Source organism: Leptonychotes weddellii, chromosome 6 (assembly GCF_054177405.1).
Source record: "Leptonychotes weddellii isolate Sample4059 chromosome 6, ASM5417740v2, whole genome shotgun sequence".
Taxonomy (NCBI): Eukaryota; Metazoa; Chordata; class Mammalia; order Carnivora; family Phocidae; genus Leptonychotes; species Leptonychotes weddellii.
Window position 1 is genome coordinate 84,187,740 of NC_138374.1, and position 20,360 is coordinate 84,208,099.

A 20,360-nucleotide genomic window follows, 5' to 3' on the forward strand; every position below is an offset into this window, starting at 1 on the left:
ACTAGACAAATATGTAGTTAGATCTAGAGAGCAAAAAAAGTCTCTAGGGTCTAATGAAAGAACAGCCATGCCCCTTTTTGACTATCTATATTCCAATGTCCCAGACACCTCACACACTGGAAGGACTGCCTTGTGTAGAACCCGAATCTCTTTGGCTTTATTGGAAGGCCATTTCCTCCTACACCATCTTGGGGGAGAGGACAGGCACCACACACAAACTGCCACTTGTAACTTATATGTGTTCAATCTCCTTTCCACGATAAATAATTGGAATTCCTTCAGGTTTTTCCTCAGGAATCCCAAAGTTTCAATGATATAATCACTAAATAGACTAAACAATGATGTTAAAAGTATACACGTGCTAAGTGTAAAAGCAATTAGGCATACATACAAAATACAAAAGTAAGTAATGAAAAACCTTATAGATGCAAAATTACATTGATAAATTCTATATTACCATGTTAGGAAGCGCAATCATCATAAAGGTATTTCTAGGCCAAATATGCAGATAATTAGGTTCCATGGCATACTGTAGGGGGAAAAAATTATATTTGTGTTGGATTAATGCACTAATGCAGCACATCTATAAAACTGACTCTGCTTATGTTATGATTGTTTCTGTAGCAATTCAAATAGTATCATACACATGGTGATATGCACACCTTCTCTTATTTAAAGTAGAAGTTGTCTTAAAAACCCTTCCTGTCCTGTCTTTAGAAATTCCTATAACTTAGGTGGGTTCTTGATACCAGATGAAATTCAAGATTTTGAGATGTTCTCTCTCTCTCACCTTCTCTCTTCATTTCTAAGCCCACATGCAGACACACACACCCCCACACATAAACACATACATGTATATACATATACATTATACACATAAACATATAAACTATATATGTATATGTCCATATATGTGTGTGTGTGATATTTTTATACTTTATTTTTCACCTTACTTGGGGACTTATTTGTGTGAACAGAAAGGTCCTAAGTTTAAATTTCATGGGCAAAATAAAATTTTGCCAACAAGCCTCTTATCATTTGCTTCCTACAACATAAATAATAGAAGGAAGTCTTCTCTTTTTAGTGAGCCCACAACAAACCAATAGCAGCCTGAGTGAGTATTGATTGCTTGGGCAGATCAAATGACCCAAACACCCAACTGACCCTAATCCTGGAGGTTCCTGGGGGTATGATACACATAGGAACATGTAATCAGTTTCCAACCATTTCAAGTATGCGAGCACCTGCCATGTGTGTATCTTACATGGTAAGAAGAACACAGAAAGGGCAGCATAGTCTCCTAGCCAGCATTTTTACACTTGTTAGAGTTCTTTGTGTCTTCCTTCCTGGCTTTTTATCTTAGAGCCTCAAAATAAGCTCAACACGCAGACACAGAAATGAGTCAGTGCGTAACTCTCTGCCCTCAAAGAGGTTCCAATGCAGTTGACTAGGCAGATGCTGAAGTTGAAGGATAGGAAATAAAAGCTGGGCAGGGAAGAAATGTGTGGGGCTGGAGTGGTTAAAACTACAAAGGGATCCATAGATTAGATAAGAAGTAAAGGAAGGTGGCTTCTGGGAGGGGTGAACTTGCTGAGCAAAGCAGAGGCGGCAGAAATGAGCAGTGTTTTAGGTCAGGAGTTTAGGAATTGTGAGTAAGGAGACCAGCCGGGATGAGGTACATGGTCCTTGCTTTTCCTTTTGCTATCTTTAGACCACTTCTATGACCTTTTAGAACTCCAAAAGATAAGAGCGAAGCTCTGAAACTGATTTATCATTTACTACATTAGTGAAGGTTCAAACAGCTGATGAAAAAGTTTGGGAGACAATACATACCCCTCCCCCTGCCCCATCCTCACCATTAGTGGTTTATATATTGTTTTGATGTAGCAACTATGATACCAAGAATATTCTGATGTTCATACATATTTCACGACTCTAGAAAATAATCCTTTAAAATTTCAGCTTCTTTATTATCAAGTCATGCTCTCAATAGATATCTTTATCCAAGAGCAGGCTCCAATAATCCCCACTGGGTCCTCACCACAAGTCTTTCCAAACATGAAATGTGAGCAAAAAAGGTGCTTGCTATGCAAAAGCAGCTTCGAGATGAGCCTCCCACCCAATTCTCTAAGCACCTCCCCAATATTCACCCATGCTGTCCCTCACCCAATCTTTCTTCCCCACTCCAACCCTCGGAGATGGAATGGAGAGTCTATTATGTTAAAGAAAGGGGGGACAGGACAGAGAGACAGAGATAGGTGGAGGGAAGGAAGGAAGGAAGGAAGGAAGGAAGGAAGGAAGGGAAGGAGGGAGGGAAGAAGGAAGGAAGGGAGTTTTCCTAGGATTGTTTTGGGGCCATGTTAAAATACTTCCAGGTCTGAGTCCCAATGCTATGTCAAACTGTTCTTTCTTTAAGAGCAGAGACTTTTTGTAAACCACTAATCATCACTATTAAATATGAACACCTAGAAAAAATAAATGGCGATCTTAAATCTACGTTAGGAGGCATGACTCCACTCATCTGGGGTAATTTTTCAACAGGATCCTAGTATCCTGTAACCCAGGATTATCAGATCCTGGGCCATGAGAACAAGGCTCACCTGAAAACCATAAGACTAGCACTTCAGAATTACTAAATACTTTTGTGACTAGGAGGAAAAAATAGACAATGATTTAATGTTAAAATACAGATTTGACTGGCTGATACAGTTTGGTTATATACCTGGTGTGTAATAGCACTATCACAAATGGACTAGCTATTTTATAGACATCTGAATTTCAAATAGGATAGATTGCATCTGTACCTCAAAAACAGATGTTTTCTATGCAAATCACATTGTAATGAACACTATTTACTTATCTTTACCTATAAGCCAAGATCCTTGTTGCTTTTGTTAGTATTTTAATTTCCCTTAGTCAGTTCCTATATCTATTTACTTACGACGATATAAAACATACCTAGGATGTACTTGCCTCAAGCCACATAGGGTTGAACTTGGGAACTAAGAAATGAGAAAAATGCAATGGAAATCTCTTTGCAACAACTTCTATTCACTTTATTTAATAACGATTATTTGATATAGTCATGAGTATAAGAACTCTGATTGTCAGTATACAGAAAGATTCCTGACCCATTTTTTTCCTCCCAAGAAAAAATAGGAAAATGACATGATTACGTCAGACAAATTCCCTGTGCATTTCCAGTAGGGTAGCTGTGATGCTGCTTCTTTCCTGCCCACTCAAGAAAGCATATCTCGAAGGCAAGGGAGAGAAGTGATATTATTAAAGGGATATTTGCACACCTGACTTATTATGCCTTACGAGGGACTATGACAGACCTGAGAATTCATCCAGACATGCTGCCAAGAACAAGTGCACTAGAATATGTGTTTTCCCTAGTCCGAGGGGTGGGAGGGCTGTGGGGAGGAGCCAAAGAAGGGAAAGGACTTACATCCCCATTCTTGGGTGGGATGGTGAGCTCCATGTACCCATGAGGAATGTACTGCTGACTGTAATCAAAGCGGGGTTTCTTCATGAGGTGACTTCTGACAGTGGAGTATGCTCCATCACATCCTGCAATGAGGTCGTAAGTGACATCTATGGGAACTTTGTCAGATCTGAAAAATAAAGTGGACCATTAAAAAAAAAAAAAAACATTCTAGTGGTAAAAATGATGATGTTCGGGCGCCTGGGTGGCTCAGTTGGTTAAGCGACTGCCTTCGGCTCAGGTCATGATCCTGGAGTCCTGGGATCGAGTCCCACATCGGGCTCTCTGCTCAGCAGGGAGTCTGCTTCTCCCCCTGACCCTCCCCACTCTCATGCTCTATCTCATTCTCTCTCTCAAATAAATAAATAAAATCTTTAAAAAAAAATGATGATGTTCATCTGTTTGGGTATAAAAAAGCAACTCAGGGGGGCCCCTCCTCACTTGTACATATCTGACTTTTGAGCTTGGAGTCAATAGCTATAGAATGAAGATGACAGCCCTCGTCCTGAGGACCGTGCTGCTCACGAGAATGAGAATAGCACCACTGTACTCATTAATAAGGACATGCCAGGCCACGGAAGTGTGACTAAAGCTCCCTGCACAAAGGGAGGGAGTCTCGAGAAGAAGGCAGAGTGAGGGAAGGGACGGACCACAGCATGGATGTGCCCAGGACTTGCCAAGAGCAGTGCGTTTAGCTTGAGTGCAGGGTATTGGGAGATAAGCTCAGGGAAAGAAGACAATGTGGGGAGGGAAAAGAGGGAGGAGAAGAAGAGAATTTTGAATGTTAAGACAAGAGGTTTAAATACATTCTTCTGGCAAAAGAGAGAAAATAACTTTTTCCACTGAGCGGGGGTTGATGTAGGAAGTGTGGTAATTTAGAAAAACTCATCTGGCACTGGATGTATTGAACCGGAGGCAGAGTTCAGGAGGGAGGGGACATGGAGAGGATAAGGTGAGTGCAGCAACCTGCGTGTGCAGGCGTGAGAGCCCAGAGACCACGGGGCTCTGGAGAAAGATGTAGGCTCAGAAGCCATCAGGGAGTAAGAAAGACTGGGCAGGGGTCATAGATTTAATGGGAGGAAACGGGGAAGAGGGCACAAGAATGACTCTAATAATTTGGGTGATAGCACTAGGGAAGTCAGGAGTGCTTGGAGAGAAATAGATGGTGATTTAAGATGTGTTTGAGATCATGGCAAGAGGTACCTGTGAAGGTGTCGAACAGGAAAATAGCATGGATTAGGATTGAAATAAGGACTGAGAGTGAAGAGAGTGAAGACAGAGGCACGGGCTAGAGAGGTTCATTTTAGCGAAGTGAATTTAAAAGTGGTCGCTGAATGGACTGGGAATCCATGACATATCGCAAGGATGGGACATGGGGCTAGGAACTTCAGAGGAAACAGAGGCAGCCCAGGAGAGGCAGACAAATCATTTCCATAAAAAGGAGAGGAAACACAGAGCAGTGGAGGGTCATCTGTTTCAAGGGCAGAGAGCGTTTGAAGAGGATGGCCACCAGTGGTCGGATGCTGAGCCAGGTTCAGAATCAAGAAGAATCACTGGTATTGGTGTTCAGAAGGCAGCCAAGGCTGGTTTTTGATCTGAAATCCTTTGAATCCCTTTTAGTAATCATTTAACTCTTTCAAATAAGCCAGAGAACAAAGTTTACAGATCCAGTTCTCTGTGTCAACCCTTCACCTCTGCAGTCAACAGGCTGACCGGTGATTACCCAAGCACTGTGATCACTCCTTCCTCAGGATTACATTTCAACAGCCTGTGGCCAAAGTGCACCTTTGCATTGGGGTATTTCTCAACAGCTGAGGAGACAAAGAAGAAAACCAAATAGAAATACAATTCCAGTTCTCATTTCACTTAATCAAATTGAAATAGTCATTGTTTTCTGAGAACAGTGGGTTAGAGATGTTTATTCTTAAGAATGTAAAAATGAATTACTTAAAATGGTCATTTAACAGCTCTTTGGCAAATGTTCCAGGATAATTTGGTAGTAAAAATGATGAATACAAATCAACTATCCTCATCCTCAAAATAAATAAATAAATAAATAAATAAATAAAAATCCAACCAATTCCATCATGCAAATTTTTACATTGCTATGACAGTTTCACCCTGGAAAAGAAACAGGCAGCACATGTTTTAAAAGTTGCCTCTAACTTAAGACTTTAATTGTGATTAGAAATAGTCAGCCAAACTCCTTTCTCAGGCTATGCCTGATTCTTTATCTCTTTTTAGTAAGTCTCTAGACTTCTGAGTCATGTTGTCGCAAATAAAGATTTCTGATACTAATTCTTTTTGTAATCAAACACTGGAACACTTAGAGAAAAAAAAAATGAGCAAGAAGATTTAAAACCTCTCAATAAATAGAATCGAATTATTTGGTGCTTTTTTTATTTTGCCTGCTAGCAATCTATAGAAAGTAGTGAATTCATCATATTCTTGTCATAAGAGTAAAATATTATTTTTGTCCCTATTAATTCTCATGGGTAAGAGGTATATAATTACAGGCTATTTATTGTTGTTAAAGCTACAAATCAGATCTATTTATCTGTGTTTAAGTACTCTTTTGGAAAATAACTTCGGAGAAATCAGAAGTTTCAGAGTTTATCGGAACCACTATGGATATCTTTTATAAACACAAAATGTGTTTGTGGAATCAACCTTTTAAAAAATTAAATTAAATTAAATTTATTTTTTATTTGGGGCACCTGGGTGACTCAGTCGCTTAAGCATCTGCCTTTGGCTCAGGTCCTGATCCCAGAATCCTGGGATCGAGCCCCTCATTGGGCTCTCTGCTCATCAGGGAGCCTGCTTCTCCCTCTGCCTGCCACTCCCCCTGCTTGTGCTCTCTCTCTGCCTCTCTCTCTCTGTCAAATAAATAAAATCTTAAAAAAATAAAAAAAAATTTTATTTAAATGTATACTAATACATCCCAAAGAATTTTCCACGGAACACTAGTCCTGGATATGCTTCCTAATCAAAACCATTTTGTGGTCAAAGCCATTAGCAAAATGCTAACACTGTGACCTCCCTGAGCTGTGCGGTCCTGGTTCTCAGCCCCCTGTGGCTAGACTGAATGGAGATGTGTTGTACACATTAGGTTTTGGCAGCTCAGTACAAAAAAAAAAAAAAAAAGTCTCATGAATAACTATCTTCTGTTGATTACACATTGAAATGATAATATTTTGGATCTATTAGGTTAACATATATTGTTAAACATAAATTCACCTGTTTCTTTTTTGGCTTTTAAATGTGGTTAATATAAAAGTTTAAGTTACGCATGTGGCTGCCATTTGTGGTCATGTCTCGGATGGCGCTGGTCTAGAAAATCCACCATGCCGACCATCAGAATAAAGGCCCTGAGGAATACTGTAAGGAAACTTATAAAACTTGTTTCGTGCAGGATTTATCACACATACTTGACCACATGTCCTTTTCCTGCTTGCTTTGCTTAACAATTATTAACATCCCCCCGCCCCCTGAACAGTGAACCAAGAAACAATCCTACATGGGGTACAGGGCAATGATTTCGTTCCTGAGTCTTGGTGGGGGGGGTGCTGTTCGGTCAGGAGCCAGTGTTTGCCCGGGAAGCCGGCGGCTCACACACTTGTTTAAAGGACTGACAACTGTGTGGAAGAACTCAAATGCCAAACAATGTTTAGGAGCGAAGAGAGTCCGTGTTCACTTTATTCACGTATTTATGGCATTTATGAAATTACACACCGTGCAGCACATTCCTAAGGAAAACCAGGTCTGGGAGTTTCCAGTCTGTCCACCAAGATCAGCTCTTCCCAAGTTGTAGCTCCTACTTGTTAGCAGATGTTTCGTGTGTAATATTGGAGGCACTGACTCTGGGGGTTAAAGGCATGGACTTTGGAATAAGGGCTCAAGCTCCAGCCCAGGACTCTACCACTTATTAACAGTGTGGGCTGCTGGGGGGTGGGGTGGGTGTTCTGGAAGCCTCCTTCACCACCTGTAAAACTGATGGAAGAGTTCCCACCTCACAGAGCTGTTGGGAGGGTTATATAAATCAATGCATATGGAGCACTTAACATACTTCCTGGTACCTCAGTGAATGTTTGCTCTCATTTTTATCTTAACAAATTCAGAAGATGCTCTAAACAGATTGTCTTAGGTCAGATATAGACTACTTTTTAAAAAGCTGTTTTGGGGCTTCTTGAGATCAATATGAGTATATCTAGCAACCTATCCCTGCCCCCAACACCTACCCACCCAAAGGATAGTCTTGCAAATATAAGTAAGGAAGTAGGATTAAGAAGAATACTAAGCCCTATTTCTTAAGTCCCTGGTGAATCAGCAGGAGTGAGCTTTGCAGACGACTCCTGCCAGTTCAATTCAATTCAACAGACACACTGAAAACTCACGCTGGGTAGGGGGCTGTGGAGAAACACAGATAAACCACATAGAATCTCTGCTCTCCAAAACTCAGAGGCTGCTGGATTGCATAGAGGAATTGACTTAAAAGATAGTAGAATTACTCAAGTGTCATGCTCTGTGGGGAATGGACCTGATTAGCACAAATGCTGACGAGGAGAAAAAACTGTTACGATCAAGGGCTACCTGGCAGGTGATTGGACTGATTATCCAAGCTAAAAATTTAATTTGCAATCCAGTGGCTTTTCCATTAATGGGTGGGTCTGTAACACACTGAAGTCTTTAGGGCATATTTCACAACTTCCTCTTTTTCAACCTCCTACATCCTCTATCTACTTGGTCTCCCACAAATATCATGAGCCTTCGCCCTCCCCTCTGCCCCCTGTGCTCTAGCTTTTAGTCCAGGGCTCGGTTGATACACCCAGGGATTATTGCAATACTCTAAAGACCACAGCCCTCTTCAGCCTCCAAATACTGCTCTTCATCTTTCTGTAGTGCGGGGCTAATTGTGCCACTTTGCCCGTCCTTCGAGGGTATCTGCTGTTCCTCTAGTCCATGAGTTTTTTTGGGGAGTGAGCACTCATTCATTCCAGTGCTGAGAAGACAACAGGAATCGAATGTGTTGAACAAATGATTTTTTTTTGATCAGCAATAAGAGGATATATCACTACTACTTTGTATTGTACATACCCTGCCCTAATAACCCGTGAATAACCCATGAAAAGGAATCGTAAGCAAATCCCAGTAAATCATGTGACAAGGTTAGTTAGGTTCATGTACTTTACTGCAATGACAATTGCAGAATAAGCATTGGACTTACCAGTCAATAGGTCCTTGTTTAGATTTTCTCTGCTTATAGAAAGAATATACTGCAAGAAAAATATAGTAGATACTATTTGCTTCTGGAGAATGGACAGATATGTCTCACATTATTCACTCAGCAATAGGAAATATCTAGCAGAAGGTTGCAAGCTTAATTTTATAGCCATTTAGCTAAGTAGTCTTTTTTTTAAAAATAAACACTTTAACCAAATACATACAATGTTCAAGTTTAAACTTAGGCTTTTTAAGGTTTGATACCACAAAAGCCAAATCCTCGTTTTATAGCAAAAAAATGTTATTTTCACTAAGATAGTTTTGTTTTAACCACATCTCGTAAATCTCACATTTTCATCTTAGGTCTCCAAATCGAGCTGTTAGAAAAACTTCAGTAATGACCGCATCACTAGAATAAACATACTATTTCCTAAAGAGACTACTTTGAAGGCATTCATTTCAACGTGAAAGGAGTGGGGAGGGGGGCCCAAAGTATTGGTAGAAGTAGGATCAGCCCTCCCTGGGACACGTGTTCTTTTTCTCCGACTTTATAGGACAGTTCAGCAAGGGCCGACTGTTCCCTGAGGCACAGAGGGCACAAAGCCTAGGGCCCACATACTTTTAGGGGTCCATGAAAATGTTTTAATTTTAGTTGATACTAAAGTCAGAAGCAAAAAATATAATGAATATATGAGAATGAATCCAGCCTGGATTAATCTTTATACCAATGCATTCATAAATGTAATTTTTAATATTTATTGTTTCAGAGAGAGAGGGACCCACAAAGACAAAAGTGCCCACCCAGAGCCCACAAAAGTCATAATGCAGACTTGCAATTCAGGGTGAGTCTAATCTTTAAAAATTTAAAGCATGTGTTTCCCAAATTTAGAAGCGTCACATCATTTAATGCAAATATGCTAATTTATAAATCTTCACCTCATCCAAAAGTAAACATTTAATATTAACAGCTAAATGTATAGTTGGTGTAAAAATAACTGGGTCATGCTACAAAGACAATGACTGAGGAGGGGCTTCCTGTGTCTTTGTTATATATTAAAATGAACAGGACTTCTTCATTCTCTGCCTCTTTGTTCTGTTTTTCAGTCTTCTGTGTCATGAATCACCTCGTTTCAACAGAAACCACACTTGTTATTCAGACTATGTTAGGAAACATTTTAACTAGGAAGGTTCATTGACTTGGGGAAAATATTCTCTCCATCTCAGTTGCGAGGCTTGGTTGACACCTGCATCATCTGGGAACCGATACGCACACCGGTCCTGTGGAGAGGGTCCCAGTCAATTCTCCCCGGGGTCCAGGGGCAGCCTTGTGTCATGAGCAAAAGTTAGAGCCTCCCGCATCAAGCCTCACTTCTCCAATGCCTATTCTAAAAGGATGATCTTCTGAAGAAAAAATGTGAATGAGAACAGACAAGTCTTCACGATACATATAAATCAAACCATCATGCTGTTCTCCTTGAACTTATACAGTGATGTATGTCAATTGTTTCTCAATAAAACTGGGGGGAAAAAACCCCTCAACTCTGATGAAGGCTACAAAGAAATAATTCTCATATTCCAGCTCCAGATTTCCTATCTGGATCGCTTTATCGAATTTATTTAATTTATCAAAACAAAAACAGCTACAAAAAGAACGCTGGTTTCCAGCTGACAGCCATACATCTCAAATAACAGCTCAAATGATTACAATTTAATCTATTTTATGCATCATTATTCAACCGTCCTTACTCATCATATTGCATTTTGTACAATTCTGTGTATTCTTCCCAGCCATGTAGTAGAGTAACTGACCCAACACAAACTGGCTGCTTTTGCCACTTCATGACTCAATTGGACTGGACAGACTAAATTGTTTCAAGTGAACCTTCACAAAGGTCCTTAATAAAATCAAACAGTAATTAAAAAAAAAAGAACAAATAAGTGAGGAAGTATAAAGTGGCCCTGGTAACCAAAAACATTATTAATAAAACCTAAAGGAAGTTGGATATGTAAAACAGTAGTTGCAGCACAGACTTTTTTTTTTAATGTTATGTTAGTCACCATGCAGTACATCATTAGTTTTTGATGTAGTCAAGTATATTAGAAAAACAAGTTTCCACTCTATATCCTGAAAGCCTGCAAATGGGGATGTTTTCTAGGAAAGGGGTGCTATTTCTCCACTTGGGGCATAGGAGATTAGGGGCGAGGATTGGGGAGCTAGGGTGGGTGCGGGGATGGATGACATAGGTGAAGGGGATCAAGGGTACACTTCTTGTGATGAGCACCTAGTAATACAGGGCATTGCTGAATCACTGTATTGTACACCTGAAACTAATATAACGCTGCACATTAACTACGCTGGAATTAAATAACATTTAAAAAAAATATTTTTCTGCATCGTTAAAAGGAATTGGGGAGCTCTGACCTGCTCTGTGTATCAGGGAATATTTTGACAGTTCCCAGGGCAATTTGGGAGGGAGATGGCAGGAACCAGCAAGACTGAAGAGTCTGACCCTGGCCCGGGAGAAAGGGCAGAGAAAACAGGTGGAGGAGGGAGGCTTGGAGAAGGGGGGAGGCCAATAGAAGATGGGCTGCCTGAGGATTTGCCGAAATCCTGGGGTCATGGAGAGGGCTTTGCACTTCCACAGGCTGTGGAATTGAGCGATTCAGAACAATTTTATGTTGTTCTTAAAGGAAGCTCAGTGTCCAACCGTGTTATAAAAGTAACAATGCAAACCAAAGAAAGAGAGGTGGCTGCAAATTAGCATTAACTGAGTTCTTAAGAACTGAGAATGGCAGGATCCGTGGGCAAGTGATCATTTCCTGCCTCTTCTAAAGTATTGAAGGCCCCAAATGGGAACTCCCACCAACACCTTCACCCTCTTGGCCGTCAGTGGAGAGGGCTCTGCCCCCTTCCCCCTCCCCTGGTGCTGGGGGTAAGGAAGCCAGTTTCAGGCTCAAGTCCAAGTCACTCTGCTCATCTAACTTTCCTGATATTCCGAACCATGTCTTCCTCCTCGGTCTACTCACACTTTATTGGTTCAGTCTCTGGGGAGGTGAGAGGGGGGATGATGTCAGAATTGGTCTACTTGGCTAATTCCCTGTGAATCCAAGACAAAGGTAGGACAATTACTATGGTCCCTTTCAATTTAACAAAAGCAAGAGTGCAACTAATGAAGCCCCTCAGCGCTCCTGGGAGCACCTTCTACACCATGGGGTGCTGGCCACTGTGCATGAGGACACCCGCCTTGCGTCACCCCTGATGTGGACCTCGTGTACCCATGCAGCCTATTTCTTCATCAGTAAAGCAAGGCAGTTGGATCCAAAGAGCCCAAGGTTGCTGATCTCTGTAAGACTGTGTTATAGTGAAAGTACGTTATGAGTTTTCTTATCCAATACACATTGGCACTTAAAAGTTTACTTTTTTTTAGAATTCTGGTCTCACCCAACTCCCCTCCATAGATGGACCCTCGTTTAATTGGGAAAGCGCTATTTTGGCGCAGATTTAATATTTAAACAAAATGTCTGTCTCAAACCTCACTTTCTCTGTGAGGTCTCTGAAAACTAAACCTCCCTCTTCTCTGAACCACACAGCTGAGCATCATTCAGAAGAGTTCTTTCCATAAAAACCTGACTACCATCTGTCCTCACGAGGTTGCAAGCTCCTCTCTGGTCCTCAGTAAGTAGCACAAGCACGGGGTGTGGTGCACAGGTGGACAGTTGTTTACGGAAAGGATACAGTTAATATGTACAGCTTACACTGGCCCTGCGTGTGTAAATCTTCTGTTTCTTTCCTACAGCACCACGCTCAGTTTGGGGCCGATGAAACAAGACATATTAATTATCCAAAAATGCTTATCTGCCTATGGATGGTCAGTAGACTTCCTTCCGCTTCCTTCTCCTGCCTGGCTAATGCATTAAGACTCTGTACCTATGTTTTTATAACACCAAAATCAATGGGCTATTATTCGAGAATGTCACTAAATGGAAAATTTTGATCCTTCCCCGCCAACCCCCACCCCACATTCCCATAGGCGCTTAGTTGTTGGAATGTTTTACTTTTCAACCACTTTTTAAGCAAACTTTAATTGTAGTAAAACACACATGATACAACATTTACCATCTCAACTCTTTTTAAGTGTACCGTTCTGTGGCATTCATTACGTACACATGGCTGCGCGACCAGCTGAACCATCCATCCACAGAACGCTTCATCTTACACATCTGAAACTCTCTACCCATTAAACAATTGCTCCCCACTTCTCCCTCCCTGCAGGCCCTGGCAACCACCATTCTGATTTCTTTTTTTTATGCATTTATCTACTCTAGATACTCACATAAAGGTACTATGGCATCTGTCCTTCTGTGATTGGCTTATTTCACTTAGTATAAAGTCCTCCAGTTTCAACCATGTTGTAGCAGGTGTCAGGATTTCCCTTTTTTTTAAGGCTTAATAGTTTTCCAAAGCATGTTGTATAGAAAAACCTCCCCTTCTCCTCTGGGGAGTGTCTTCTTTACTCTCACTTACTACCACACGCATGACACTTGACACCAGATGTGGGGGGTCCTCCACCAAGCCATTGCTCAGTGACACAAACTGGCTGTACCACAATTTAGCTATTCTGACACCATCTACCTGGATATAGCCTCAGATCCCAAAGGTAAGGGCTCAGTCCCATGAGACTGCACCCCCCACACACACGCACATCGAAGGCCAATGGCAATGTAGCTTGTACCTGGGTTTCTACCCAGTTGGCTATAAATCACAAGTTCCCATGAGGCCCTCTTCAGGTTCAGTGAACTTGGTAGAACAGCTCACAGAACTCAGGAAAACAGTTGATTTACTGTTTATCAGTTTATTATAAAAGGATATGGTCAAGGGTGCAGATGAACATCTAGATGGAAAGATGTGTAGGGCAAGATATGTGTTCACCCTCTATGGGTATGCTACTCTTCTACCAGCACCTCTGTGTGTGCATGATCCTGGAAGCTCTCTGAACCCCATACTTTTGGGATTTTTATGAAGACTCCATCACACGGACATGATGGATCATTAACTCCACTCCCAGCCCCTCTCCCCACTCTGGGGAAAATTCCAAGCTTCTAATTATGTCTTGGTCTTTCTGGTGACCAGCCCCCATCCAGAAGCCCACCAAGAGTTACCTGATTATAACAAAAGATACTCTTATCACCCAGGAAATTCCAAAGGATTTAGGAGCTCTGTGTTAGGAACCACAGTCAAAGACCAAATATTAGAACAAAAGATCTCCTAGTCCTTTAATCATTTAGGAAATTACAAGAGTTTTAGGAGTTCTGTGCCAGGAACCAGAGGCAGAAACCAATATTTTATTTTCTATTATCTTACATACGTGTACACCACATCTTGTTTATCCATCCATCCATTGATGGACATTGGGTCACTTTTGCTTTTTGACTGTTGTGAATAATGCTGCTATGATCACGAGGGTTCAAATATTTCTTCAAGTCCCTGCTTTCAGTTCTGTTGGATATATACCCAGAAGGAGAACTGCTGGGTCATATGGAAATTCTGTTTTTCATTTTTGGAGGAACCACTAGACTGTTTTCCATAGCGGCCGCACCATTTTATATTCCTACCAACAATGCACAGGTGTTGAGTTTCTCCGTTATCTTTCCCAACACTATTTTCTGTTTCCCTTTCTGTTTTCTGATAGTAGCATCCTAACAGGTGTGAGGTGCTTCAAGCATCACACGGACCTTGTTCCCATGAGCACCTGTGCTTTATCTCTTGCTGCCCAACACGTGGTCCACGGACCAGCAGCACAGACACCAACCGGGTGTATTTAGGATGCGTAATCTCAGCCTCCATCCTGGCCCTACAGAATCAGACTCTGCATTTTGACAAGATCCCAGTGGAATCTGAGAATTGCTGATCCGCTGCAATGGGAGCTCTGTGGGAGCTCAGAGACAAAGAATATAAACCTCACTTGGGTTCTGCCCTTAATAAAATGAGGCCTTGTTGGATGAAGCAAGTTGGGTTTTTCTCTAGTTGATAGATGTTTGGTACATTCATTCTCTCTCAAAGAAACAAACTTAGAAGGTATAAATATTAGATAAAAATACATACTTTCCCCAACTCTGTGTGTTACTATGTGAAGATAAGAAGAACACAAAGCAGGATAATGGATTTTCTTTTGTAAACTACATCACCATCTGGCCTCTGTTGTTGTAGAAGTTATACAGCACTGAAAAAATTTCTGGTTCATTCTATAAATTCCATTATAATTAAATTTGGGGCAAAAGAGTCAGTTTGGGGAAAACCCTCTAGAGTTGTTCTTGCATTTTATGCTCAACAATAAATACATGGTAATCTTCTTTATGTAATTAAAAGGAGATAGGAGAGAAAGGGTGTCCCAGGCCACCATGAGCGATGCATACAGGCAAAAAAGAGCCTAATAGTGATGACAACATAACTAATTCCTACTGAATGGTTATTAGAAACTGGGCCCTATTTTAACGGCCTCCTGTCAATTAACTTGTTAACTAGTATATGTTTCTGAGCGGTAGGCTGATACAGGCAATGTCAAAGATAGGTCTAGAGAGGAAAGGAAGGGCCAATGAGCAAGAGTCACATTCCAGACATTAGACTCAACTGCAAGCAAACACTATCTTCAGGGTAAACCGACCTGTGACTTGGTCCCATAGGGAATTGCAGACTTTTTCCCTGAAAGAGAGTGAATCATTCTTGCTCTCATGGGGATGCCTTGGGATACAACCTGAAATAAAACCAGAAATATCAATTTCAATTACCATAATGTGGCATCATGCAAGTAAGTTAGACATCGGTTTTAAAATGCGATTTTTCAAATATTTTCAAAAAATTAAAAATTAATGCAAAGGATGATGGGAAGCACAGTATGATGGAAACAATGAAAAGTATGTTCCTGCAAATCTTAGGTTTTGATTTTTTTTTTTAACCTTTAGATTTTGGAATTGACTTAAATTGTATCTGGTCTAAATCACGTATTACAATTAAGGAAAATGGTTCAGTGTCAAAGAGGTTATAAGTGATTTTTCTCATGATCACAAAAGAGAGCAAGCAATGCATGAGGAGGAAACCCCAGGACTCCTGAAGCCCCGTGCAGAGTGTTTTCCTACACACACACATCTAAGGAAATTTGTATCATCCCAAAGACACATTATCAGCAAAAGTACTCTCAGCAAAATATGTTACTTCTGTTCACATTTCCAAGCGACACGCTAGACAGTGAGAAGTTTGGCAACGTTGTTGGAAAATGGCAAGTATTATCTTTTACAAGGATAATGCATTAACAAGGTACCTGATCTTCCAGGCCAATGGCGTTCAAGGCTTGTCGTCCTCTATAAGAAAGGGCCAAGTTAATGCTTCTTCCACATGCAAATTTAGCCACTCGGATATCTAAGACATTGAAAGTAGACTCTGTATTATACCTCAGGACAGGCTAAGCATATAACACCTAAACAACCGGTGCAATCAGAACCAAATTAAAAGACCCCTGTTAGCTCCCTTACAGAAAACACTAATAGTCATGATTTTGTATTAAATTAAATTTAGATAGTTGCAGTTGCAAAAAAAAAAATAAGTTCCTCTTTCTAAAACACTTCTTTTTAAAATCTAAAGAGAAAGATGTCAGAGAATCAGAATTTTCACATCTCACGAGTTTCAGTCTTGTCTTACCTTCCCTAGCTTCATATACATCAACTTGGAAATTCCTCTTTGCAAGGAAGCATGCATTTAATGATCCAACCTAGGAATCAAAGCAATTTATTTCATATTTTTATCTGATTCCACAAATACAGGGAAATTTTACTGGCAAAATGCAACATCACGTGTAATTGTACTTGTATTAGTCTTGGCTGTCCAGTTGATTTATTCAATCACCAGCAGAAAACATCATTTGCAAAAATAATGGGATAAACTCAAGATTAAATGGTATGATTTCAGAGGTAGCTTTGGTGTTTTTCTTTTTTAACTTTTTTATAGTGAGATATAATTTTCATACAGAAAGATCACAAAATATGTACAGTTTACATAATACTTAGAAGGCAAACATCCATATAACTACCATTCTGGTCAAAAACAGAATATCACTGCCAACCCTCCATAGCTCCCACCACCTGCTCCCCAGTTAATGATCCCCAACCTTTCACCTAGGAGTAAATGTTATTCTGAGTTTTGTAATAACCCATCCTTGCTTTTGAATCACATAATTAGAATCACGCTTGTGTATCTTCTCTTCTTTAATTCAACAAAATGCTTCTGAGATGCATCTATATGACTGTACATAAACTCCAGGCCATCCACTTTCACTACTCTATGATTTTCCATTGCATACAATCTCACAGGTTAATTAGCTGTTCTACTGTTGAAGGACATTTGAGTTGTCTCTGGTCTGAGAATATTTTTCACACTTTTATTGAGATATAATTGACATATAACATTGTATAAATTTAATGTATACAACACAATGATTTGATAAATGTATATACTATGAAATGATGGCCTGGGAATATTATTAACAATGCTGCAGGGATGAGATACCACCTCACACCAGCCAGAATAGCTAAAATTAACCACTCAGGAAACGTCAGATGTTGGCAAGGATGCGGAGAAAGGGGAACCCTCCTACACTGTTGGTGGGAATGCAAGCTGGTGCAGCCACCCTGGAAAACAGTATGGAGGTTCCTCAAAAAGGAGCTACCCTATGACCGAGCAACTGCATTACTAGATATTTACCCAAAGGATAAAACATAGTGATTCGAAGGGGTACCTGCACCCCGATGTTTATAGCAGCAATGTCCACAATAGCCAAACTATGGAAAGAGCCCAGATGTCCATCGACAGATGAATGGATAAAGAAGATACGGTATATATATATATACATATATATATATACACAATGGAATATTACTCAACCATCAGAAAGGATGAAACCTTGCCATTTGAAAGGACATGGATGGAACTAGAGGGTATTATGCTAAGAGAAATAAGTCAGAGAAAGACAAATATCATATGATTTCACTCATATGTGGAATTTAAGGAACAAAACAGATGAACAGAGGGAAAGGGAGGGAAAAATAAAATAAGATGAAATCAGAGAGAGAAACAAACCCCAAGAGACTCTTAACTCTAGGAAACAAACCAAGGGTTGCTGGAGGGGAGATGGGGATGTGTAGAGGGATGGGATAACTGGGTGATGGGCATTAAAGAGGGCACTCGATGTAATGAGCACTGGGTGTTATAGGCAACTAATGAATCACTGACCTCTACCTCTGAAACTAATAATACACTATATGTTAATTAATTGATTTTAAATTAAAACAACAACAACAACAACAACAACAAAGGGTGGCTCAGTCAGTTAAACGTCCAACTCTTGATTTTGGCTTAGGTCATGATCTCAGGGTCGTGAGAGCAATCCCTGAGTTGGGCTCCATGCTGAGCTTGGAGCCTGTGTAAGGTTCTCCGTCTCCCTCTCCCTCTGCCCCTTCCCCTGCTCACTCACTCTCTCTCTCTCTCTCATAAATTAAATAAATAAATAAATAAATAAATAGCAATGCTGCAAAGAATATTTTTGTACCTGTATCCTGATGCACACCTGCATAATTTCTCTCTAGGATTTTATACATGGAAGCTTAATCCTTGGTCAAAGGTTTATGTATCTTCACCTTTATTATGTCAAACTGTTTCGAAATTTTCTATCAATGTGTTTTCTTACCAGCAGCTTCTGAGAGTCTATCTTTGCCAGCACTTGGTGTTCTCAAACTTTTAAATCTTGTGGTGAATGGGTAAAATAGGAAGGTGTGTGGTTTTAATATGACTGATTGCTAAAAAGTTAAACTCTTTTTCATATATTAAGTGGCTATTTGGATCTCTTCCTCGAGGAAGCCTTCCTTGAGTTCCTTGAGTTTTCACAGTGCTACAGGCTTTTCCTTTGAAAAATGTTATGGGTTGAATTGCGCACCCCCGAGCTCATATGGTGCAGTCCTAACCCTGCTACCTTAGGATATGACCTATTTGAAGAGAGGGTCTTTACAGAGATAATTAAGACGTTAAAATGAGGTCATTAGGATGAGTCCTAACCCAACTGGTGTCCTTCTAAAAAGGGGAATTTGGACACATACAGAGAGGGAAGATGATATGAAGAGACATGGGGAGAAGCTGGGCAACTGCAAGCCCAGGAGAGAGGCCTAGAACAGCCCTCAGGAGGAACCAATATGCTGACACTTTGATCTTGGACTTCTAGGCTCCAAGACTATAAGATATTAAAAATCTGTTCCTTAAGCCAATTGGTTTTTGGTACTATGTTATGGCAGCCTGCAGAAACTAATACAAAGAGCTTATCCCAGTTGAAAGTTCACATCTTTAGGGTGATTGTATGGTCAATATGTCTACCCCACTGGGCTGCAAAATGGTTTGCTCACCATTTGATCCCTAGCCTCTACCATTGTGTTTGGAACATAATAAGTACCTGATTAGTATTTGTCAAATGTATAAATGAATGGTAGATATTACATTTTTAAATAAAATTTGTAATGAAACCAAGTCAAAATTTATTGAGCATTTATTATGTATGATTTAATCTACTAAACTTTAGGGATCTAAAGGCTATCCAGCTAAGTCCTTGGGCTCAATAACACCTAATTCAGTTAAGAAGAGACAAATAGATAAACCAATCAATGCTTAGCAAACCACTTTTGAGTATAAAGGCCCACTTTTTACGTAAACATTTTACAGATCCCCAGCATTATTTAAATTTCTAATATGGGTTGGTTAAAAATATATATATAATGAATTTAATCATAAAACATTTACATATACTGGGGCACCTAGGTGGCTCAGTTGGTTAAGTGACTGACTTTGGCTCAGGTCATGATCTCAGGGTCCTGGGCTCCATGCTTAGCGGGGAGTCTGCTTGTCCCTCTGCTCTCTCTCTCTCTTTCTCTCTCTCAAGTAAATAAAAATCTTTCAAAAAAACATTTACATACACTTTAATAATAATTATAGTTGACTCTTGAACAACATGGGGGTTAGGGGTGTTTGACCCCTGCACAGTCGAAAATCCACCTATAACTTTTGACTCCTTGAAAACTGCTAGTAGCCTACTAGTAGCTAGCAGCTGTTAACCAGAAGCCTCACTGGTAACATGGTAATACATATTTTGTTTGTTATGTATTATACACTGTATTCTTACATATAAAGTAGGCTAGAGAAAAGAAAATCATAAAGAAGAGAAAAATACATTTATATGACTGTACTATATTTATTGAAAAAATCAGCACATAAGTGGAGCCTTCACAGTTCAAACCCTGTTGTTCAGGGTCAACTGTGTATGTTTGAGTCATACAATTTTACTCCATTTACCCAACATTTTGCAAGCCTATAGATTGAGAGACATTTCCTAGCAAAATAATTCTGGACCCAGAGGTGGAAATCAATGATAAAAAAACATAAGGAATAAGTACTTAGAGAACAAACCAGAAAAGGATAAATTTTGCTCCGAGGGATGCAATAGGGCAGACTGTATTTTTCAGAGATGGCAATAAAAATATCTCCCATCCTTCAAGCTCTTCTGTAGTTACGACCTTGACACTCCTTCATCAAAAGATGGAGTTCATTTCTCCATTTCCTTGAATC

General features: G+C 40.2%; 1 protein-coding gene across 1 annotated transcript in view; it reads right to left on the reverse strand.

The window, feature by feature from the left end:
- Positions 1 to 20,360, reverse strand: part of KMO (kynurenine 3-monooxygenase) — a 69,300-nt gene that overhangs the window by 16,931 nt on the left and 32,009 nt on the right. The window contains 7 exon segments of the mRNA XM_081824497.1: positions 458 to 529; positions 3,452 to 3,617; positions 5,211 to 5,298; positions 8,712 to 8,760; positions 15,370 to 15,459; positions 16,024 to 16,121; positions 16,401 to 16,470. Of these exon segments, the coding sequence (XP_081680623.1) occupies positions 458 to 529; positions 3,452 to 3,617; positions 5,211 to 5,298; positions 8,712 to 8,760; positions 15,370 to 15,459; positions 16,024 to 16,121; positions 16,401 to 16,470 (633 nt within the window).